Below are 8,799 nucleotides of genomic sequence, written 5' to 3' on the forward strand. Positions count from 1 at the left end.
TTTTTGTGTTAAAATTTTCGATTTTCGATTTTAAATTTTCAACTTAAAAATGCTATAACTTATTGAAAAATGTATATATCAGCACAATTTTTTTTTTCTAAATACATTATAAGTACATCTTTCATTTAACATACTTTTTATTAAAATTGGACAATTTCCCCTTATATAGGGGGCGTTCAAAACTTAAAATATTGTAAAAAACATAGATCTTTTTCAACTGAACTTTTGAAAATGTTCCGGAAATACTGCGTCCTTTAAACATATATCAAATTAAAGCTTATTTTATGTACTACAAAATGAAAAAAAAAAATTTGTCCCGACACTTTTTTTTCTACATTTAAACGGCTGCCGTAGTTAAAAAAACACTATTTTTGTGTTAAAATTTTCGATTTTCGATTTTAAATTTTCAACTTAAAAATGCTATAACTTTTTGAAAAATGTATATATCAGCACAAATTTTTTTTTTCTAAATACATTATAAGTACATCTTTCATTTGACATACTTTTTATTAAAATTGGACAATTTCCCCTTATATAGGGGGCGTTCAAAACTTAAAATATTGTAAAAAACATAGATCTTTTTCAACTGAACTTTTGAAAATGTTCCGGAAATACTGCGTCCTTTAAACATATATCAAATCAAAGGTTATGTTATATACTATCAAATGAAAAAAAAAAATTTGTCCCGACAATCTATCTTCTATACGCAAATGGCTACCATATTGAAAAATATACTATTTTTGTATGATAATTATGGGTTTTGTATTTTATTTTAATAGAAGTTGATGTTGCTTTTGCAATTATCCATCAATTTTTTAAAATTAAACACTATCTACAGATTTGCATCGAAGCGTTTCTTATGATAGTGATTTTAATCACTGTCAGATTAAATCTATACGGGAACCTACTATGCAATGTCTCCACTATGCCGCGACCCCACTGTGCTACCGTTTTTTTTTATATTATTATTTAAATACTTACGGGTTTGTTAAATGACCTAGTAATATTCTGAGTAAGGCTGGACATAAACGAGTTAATTCTTTTTATGAAATTTATTAATAGAAACGTATATTAAACATTATTTATTTTTTAATAAAATTGTAATTAATGTAAAACATTTTATTTTCAATGTGAAGCTGAGAAGTTATTAATTTCATCATGGTGTGTTATTTTTTATTATTTTTGTGTCTGTCACTACTTTTTCTCTACCCACACTGGACCAATTTTATTCAATGATTCGTCTAAAAATCATAAATTATATCTAGTTGAAGGCATTAACAACAAAATTTGAAAAACATTACCTCGTTCCTTATAAATTAAGAAAATCTAAAAAAATTATAATTATACTACGTCCACATTGTGCTGTGATCCAACTGTGTTACCGTTTTATAAAACGGTAGTTCGTAACTTTATAAATCTCAAGAAATAATATATTAATTATTTCAAAAATTCTTAAAATGTGTTGCATTACAAAAAAACAATAATAATAAAAAATCTTAAATTGTTCTGTTACAAAGACAACAGTATAACGTAATTTTAACTAATTTACATAAAAATAAATAAATTTCTAGAAAATAGTAAAAATAAGGTATTTAAATTGAAACTGTACATTCTCTCCTCTTATTTTTACAGTATCTTCCTCTTCTTTAAGGTTTTCAACATGACCTTTAGAAGATAATAAAATTGATTTATTAAAGAATGTAGTGTTATATTACATTAATAAATTTATAATTAATATAATTGATAAAATATTAACTAATAACAAGTTATTTTATTTTTATTTAGTCTTTATTGTTTAAATAAATAAAATTATATATTGTCAATCAACAACTATTAATTTTAAGTTAGAAATAATATTTTTAAAGAATAGGAGTCTTCAATGATGCACTATTATCATATATTTAACTGAAACAAATAAATTAAAAAATATATATGAAAAATAATTACCATCATGTATGAAGAGATTATAGTATATAATAACAATTGTAAAATACTAATTTAATTGAAAAAATATACATTTAATATAATTAAAGTAGTGATGTCACAAATTCTAATTTGTAAGATTGACCTGAACTTTCAATTTTATTGTCAAACATGAACCTCATTTCCAAATATATTAATGAACATTAAACAAACATTTTTGATAATTTTTTAGGCAAAAGCTTTAGTTGTCTAGTTTTTTGTTAAACTTAAGACATTGTTTGATCAATTATTTCAGATTAATTTTTTAAATTTTATATTTGACTTTCCAGCAGTTCATAATGTTATTAATTATAATGGTATTAAGCCAAATTAATATCTATTATGATTAACAATAAAACTAAAGAGTTTTAAATTAAAATTGCTAAACACAAAATATTACCATTCTTATTAGAATAATATAATCTACAAAACAAAATTGTCCTCCTGAGCTTACCTCAATGGCTTCACAAAAAGTTTTACCTGCAGACCTTAAAAATATAGTTACATCACACAATTGAGATATCCATCCCAGGTAGAAACATTTGTTTATGAAATAAGGTTTGAACCAGTGTAACATATATTGTTTTATGAAGTACTATAATAGTTATAATGCTTCATAAAAACAATGGTATTGAAATGTTATATTTAAAAATTAGTATTTGTAGAATTCAAAGAGAAACACTATTATAATAAAACCACTAACAGCTACTGAACACTATTTGGCAGCAGTTTTATAAGTTAAAACTGTATTTATTAATTATTGAAAGTTAAAGATATAATTTGTGTGTGGGGAAGGGGTAGTAAAAATTTTCTTACAAATAGTACTTCAAAATTTTATTAAATTATTAAACAGTTCTAAATTGATTATCTGTAATACAAAAAAACGGTCTTAAGCAATTTATGGATAGTATTTTTTATTTTTTTAAAATAACAGTAATTAACAAACAAAATAATGTCTAATATTTATTAGGGATTCCTCTTAAAATTTAAAGTTTAATGTAACTGCCTACCATGTCTGTATTTTTCTTTTATAACACTTATAGAAAATTTAAGAAAGTACAATTTTGTGACTATTTTTCAAAATCAATATTTCTATTTTAGAATTTTTTAGGAGAATAAATTTCTATGACATCTTATGGAAATTTTTACATTTTTGAGGTACAAAAAAAGTTACTCTAATAATAAAATAGGCATATCATTTTTTTTATAGATGACAGACAAAACTCATTTTACACATACCATCAATAACCCACAAATTGAATTTTTGTGATTTATCAGTTTTTGTATACAAGCCACAGAAGCAGTTAAGATAATTGTTAGTATAGAAATAGACATTAATATAATTTTATTAAACGCTATTACTACAATAATAACAAATATCTAGTGTCTGACAACTTATTGAAAAATGAGAATATCATACTAAAATATCTGTTAAGTCTTTGCAAATATTGTTTGTAGTTAAAATAATTATCTTTATCAAAACTGATTAATGCGGTTTGAAGTATATAAAGTATTATATGAAATAAAATATGGAGTTGATGCTAAAAATAATAAATGACATATCTGCACTAAACTTATAACTTTAATAATAAACTTAATAATATAACTTATAATATTTTTACAAAAAATTTAAATGTATAATATTTCAATTTATTATAACCAAATTCAAAGTTTTTAAATTAAAAATAGCCAAAAAATATTCAAGGAAATTTTCAGTTTTTTTGCTTAACTTGGAAAAATGTAGATAGTGGTATTATTAGTATATTTCTATAATTTATAAAGCCACTATTTATACGATTAAGTTTACTAATATACAAAAAAAAAAAATTGAGTTTTAAATGATAAATAAAATAAGTAGTTTAAATACTATACCATTAATTAACGAATATATATCATTTGACATCCCTGGTAAATTTTGAACAGTTAATTTTCCATTAACACTTCTTCAAATGTTACGTCATTTTGTACTTCAACCTTAAAAATGATTACTATATTATTGTAAGAGATATAATTTAAACTTATAAAATATTATTATCAAAATTGAAAAATAACTAGCTATAACCAAGATTAACAAGCATATTTAGAGTTCTGTATTCATTCTTGTTATCACTCTCATTTAATTATTAATTCTCTTAATATTAATCAATGAGATTTTTTATGAAAATTAAATTATATAGTGTATTATATTGTCATTTTTTTTTTTTATTGTTATAATTTTGGCAAAAAAATATTTGTATTAACATATAGACATATAAATAATTTTATTACCTATAAATTAAACTAATAATAAACCATATTTAAAATTTTCATAGTAAAAAAAAAAAAAAATTATTCATAGTTGTAATCACTAATGCTACTTTAAGGACCAAAAATAAAATAAAATATTATATTTAAATAATTTTATCACCTCAACTAATTTATCAACATCCATTTTATCACTATTGAAAGAATTTTTTTTTTTTCGATTTTTTTTAATTTTCTTTTCTGGGTTTTGAATGTATTCAAATATATTGATATAATTGAGAGGTTTTTGTAAATATATCAACTGATCATTAACTGGTTTTTGTAGTACTTCAGGGATCATAAATGGTTTAAGCCATAATACTAGTGGAGTATCGCCAGGTGTATATAAACTTTCTGGATAGTAAAAATTTATTCCATCTAATTGAACATTTTCAGAAAAAAAATCATTTTTTTCAAGTAATAAAGGATAAAAATCTCGTGCAAGCATTCTTGGAGCCAGCTAAAAAATAATCACATTTATTAAATCAATGATAATTGATTCATGTTGATCAATAAAAATACCTCAAAAGGATAAGCATTTTTCATAGATGTTTTATCAATGCCCGGTATTTCGGATAATTTACTTTGAATAAAATAAAATCTAAATTCTGCCTATAAAAACAATAAATTATGTAGTAATATTTAATTGTATTTTAAAATAAAAAAATTTCTTTAAGTAGTTTACTTACATCAAAATTTGTGTAAGGAACTCCCATCCACTCTATAATATCCAATATGTAATATTTCTTTAATTTGAAATTATATACACAATCTAAAACTGTCCGTTTTCTATGAGAAGGACAGTTAGTTGTTATGTGACAGCCATAAGGAAACAATGACGGAAAGAAATTTAATGAAGTACCCTTTTTGTTAACAGCTTTAGTTTTATTCTACAACAAAAATAATTAACATTTAACATTTATAAAGAGAATAACAGTAAAAATGAAATACTATATACAAGTATGATTAAACTCAAATATTCAATATAGAGTATTTTTGTGTATAACTATTTAATGCGAGTATGTAATATTGTTGGCTTGGTGCACAAATTCAGTAATTTAAAATAAGTAATTTTTTTTATTTTGTTCATTAATTTTTCAATCATATTTTTTTTTTTATAAATACTGTCTTTAAGTTAAAAATACCATCCATTGTAATTTTTAAAATACTGAGATATTATGGTTATATTAGATAATATGATATTAATTTTTTACATCAATTGCTGTTAATAAAAAAAACTAAAAATAATCATTAATGAGTATCTGCACCAAACTAACAATAAATCTGTGACTACAAAATCACGTTAAAAATTGTTTTACAATTCTAATAAAATCTACTATAAGGGTAATAGAATTTTCTGCCTACAGTACACACAACTTTGCGAATTTTATTGAAAAATTATATGAATTATTTAAGAGTTATTGATAAGATAAAATTTTAATTTAAAATTAATAATTTTTTACATTTTAAATATTGATTATTTAACTAAACTTATCTATATTTATATAAAATGTTTAAATAAATTTACATCTTGAGCAATAACACAACATCTCTTCCCTTCTGGACACATCACAGCAATCCAGTCATCAATATTTTCAGGTACTTCAAGCAACCATTCCGAATTCATCATGGAAGTTGCAAGTTCATATGCTTCACTGTTTGGAGTGAATGATTCATGTTTTTTACTTTCAACCTCCTATATGATTAATACAATAATTTTCAAGTTATGAACAAAATTTTTTTTTATTAATATAAGGAAAAAATATGATCTAAATTTAATCTTAAAAAAGTAAACTCTTTAACTAATTGTTTTGGTGATTATACAAGAATTTTATAAAGACCTACAAGTCTAGTTTAAAGTAATAAAATATTTATTTTTAATTTTAATAACAAAATACAAATATTATCCATCAAGAATAAATTCAGTGTGAGTAAATATACCCATGCATTTTGAATTCTAATTTCAGTGAAGTACAAAATCATTATTACAACAGCATAATATTTTATTTACCATAGACATGTTATCATCGCCACAAATATTTCTTCGTTTTGTGATTTCATCATCACGTTTTCTGGAAATAGGATTAATATAGAATGAATATAGGCAAACTTAATTATTTTAATTGAAATGTTTAATGAAAATTTTAAAAAAATTTCTTATTCTAATTATGCTTTATATTAATATCTTTTATCAGACAATTTACAACATTTTCTTAGTACTATTAAGATAAATTTAATAGATTAATTCTATTAATTAAAAGATGTTTAGTTAACACGGGTAAAAAAATTCTATAATTAAACATATTAGTATTAAAACAAGAAGAATGTTGAATATATTTTTTAATCTTTACTTGAAAATAAAGAAATTAGAGTTGAATAATAATTGAGTATAAAAAACAAAATGTGTTAAATAAATTTAGCGTAAATAAATGCTAGTTGCACTTGTTAAATTTTATAAACTATAAATTTGTCACAGAAGACAAATTTTACCTTTGTTATGAGTGTATACTGAAACTTTATATTTAACATACAAAAGCTATCTGTTAAATATGTAGATTACACTTACATGAATACCACAGAGTTAAGATTATTTATTATTTCTAGTACAGATTTTAAAACTGAAGAACCCATTTTTTAAATAAAATTTTTAAGTACAGATAAACAATTTTTATACTACAATGCAAATTAAAACCTAAATGGCACTAGTAACTTGTTTATAACTTAAAAATTAAAAGTATGTTATCATTATGTTTACTAAATACTGGAAATTCCCAAAATTAACTAAATTTAAAAATGTATTATTTTAACCCCGATTAAGAACTGTAAAACTCTAATAATCTAATAACAATTTAAATGTTTTTTTTTTGCATTTTAAGTAGTAATAAAATGGTCTTACATGCATATTTTAAATTATTAAAATCTGATATTTTGTCTAAAATAACTGACAGTATTATATCTTAATCTCTCTTTTGACAAAATCTTATGACATAGAATAATTTTATATCTAACAAATTATTTTGGGATTGAAAGATTTCTCATATATTTACAATCTGTAAAGATAATTTTTTCTGCTAATATAATTTAAAATTAAATTTTTAATTTTATTGTGGATCTTTGATTAGCAATGAGAAAAAACATACATACATGTTATAAACCTATTAATAATATATTTATGACACAATGTAAATCATTTTTCTTTTTTTTGAAGGATATATACTCAAAATAATCAACTGTTAAATAAATAGAGAATATATTGTCCCAACAGAAATATTGGTATTAATAAGCAATGTAAATATAAATAAAAAATAATTAAAATTTTATTTAACACAAAAACTAAAATTTATATACATTTTGTTGGACTACTATTTCCAATTAGGTTTGCCAATACCAAAAGTTAAGCTCTTTAAATAAAAATAAATGTTATTTAATTTAGACTTTTAAAATGTACGATCAAAGATAACTTACTGCCTTTGAATAATTAATGTTTCTTGCCTTCGTTTTGCTTGTTGAAGTTTTAGTTTTAATTGTATTGGACATACTTTGGCATTGAGTGTTTCTAAAGATAAATATCTAGCATCCATTAACATCATCCTAAATAACAACAATAATAAAATAATTATCTTTCATAAACTGTAAACTGTGAATTGTAATTATTTACAATAAATAAAACTTAAAACAAAGTATAATACTAATTTTAATAACTAACTAATGATAATTTAGTTCAATTATCCTGACAATGAAATCCTCAAAAAGTCTCCGATAAAACAATAAGCAAATATTTAATAAAAAGTTACTTAACTTGTATACAATTAATTAAAAATTATTTATAATGAATTAATATAAACATAATAACTCTTATGTTAACGTTACTTAATAATTAATTATTAAATACGAATAACTTTTAAATTCGAACTCTGAAAAGGAGGGACTGATCAGACTTATCAGTTTCTGATAAGTCAACATATATTATCATATTTGCTAGAACATGTAATGGGATAAAAACGGGTTACGGAGATTGCCACGAACTAATAATGCTCCGACATTCATATACTCCGAAACTGTTAAAAAATCCTCCGAATACATTTACTCTGACAACAATTACTACGAATACTTAGTTACAACAATTTGGATTTTACTACGACGATGAATACTCCGAATTCCTATTATTTGACTATTAACTGATTGCTCCGAATGAAATTTGATCCGAATATCGATTATTCGAGAAATCGATTAAAAAATTATGAAATTTCGGATTAGATGAGTATCGTAGCAATATATTATCTGATGGAAAAATATAACCTTTATCACTAATTAATAAATTTTAATTAATATAATAAAATAGCGTTATAATTTATTACTGTCTATTAACGAATAATTATTACAATAAAGGTCCTCGAAATGTATCCGACTTTTGAAAAAATAGGTACATAAAGGTAAGGAAGGGGGCTTTGAACTAGAACAAACCCAGTTATATAACTGGTGTGAGCCCTCAAATTTTTTTTTTGGAGGGGAAAGAAGAGCGATTCCAATTTTCGGACGTAAAATCTTTTTTGC

General features: G+C 22.5%; 1 protein-coding gene across 4 annotated transcripts; it reads right to left on the reverse strand.

Moving 5' to 3' along the window:
* Window positions 1–1,766: 1,766 nt before the first annotated feature.
* LOC126903321 (snurportin-1) lies at window positions 1,767–8,164 on the reverse strand. 4 transcript variants are annotated; one of them, XM_050681462.1, is made up of 9 exons: window positions 8,045–8,164; window positions 7,711–7,836; window positions 6,257–6,317; window positions 5,774–5,941; window positions 4,935–5,135; window positions 4,768–4,857; window positions 4,370–4,705; window positions 3,835–3,936; window positions 1,767–1,905 (listed from the first exon to the last, which is right to left on the reverse strand). In XM_050681462.1, exons 2-8 carry the CDS (start codon window positions 7,833–7,835, stop codon window positions 3,886–3,888), a joined length of 1,032 nt encoding a protein of 343 aa, XP_050537419.1. In that variant the 5' UTR covers window position 7,836; window positions 8,045–8,164; the 3' UTR covers window positions 1,767–1,905; window positions 3,835–3,885. The 4 variants fall into 4 exon arrangements, with proteins under 4 accessions (XP_050537419.1, XP_050537418.1, XP_050537420.1 ...); XM_050681461.1 differs by having other exon boundaries at window positions 7,952–8,155; XM_050681463.1 differs by lacking the exons at window positions 7,711–7,836; window positions 8,045–8,164 and adding an exon at window positions 6,812–6,975.
* Window positions 8,165–8,799: the final 635 nt, after the last annotated feature.

The sequence above is a fragment of the Daktulosphaira vitifoliae genome, unplaced genomic scaffold, assembly GCF_025091365.1.
Source record: "Daktulosphaira vitifoliae isolate Bord-2020 unplaced genomic scaffold, ASM2509136v1 Scaffold_3, whole genome shotgun sequence".
Classification (NCBI taxonomy): domain Eukaryota; kingdom Metazoa; phylum Arthropoda; class Insecta; order Hemiptera; family Phylloxeridae; genus Daktulosphaira; species Daktulosphaira vitifoliae.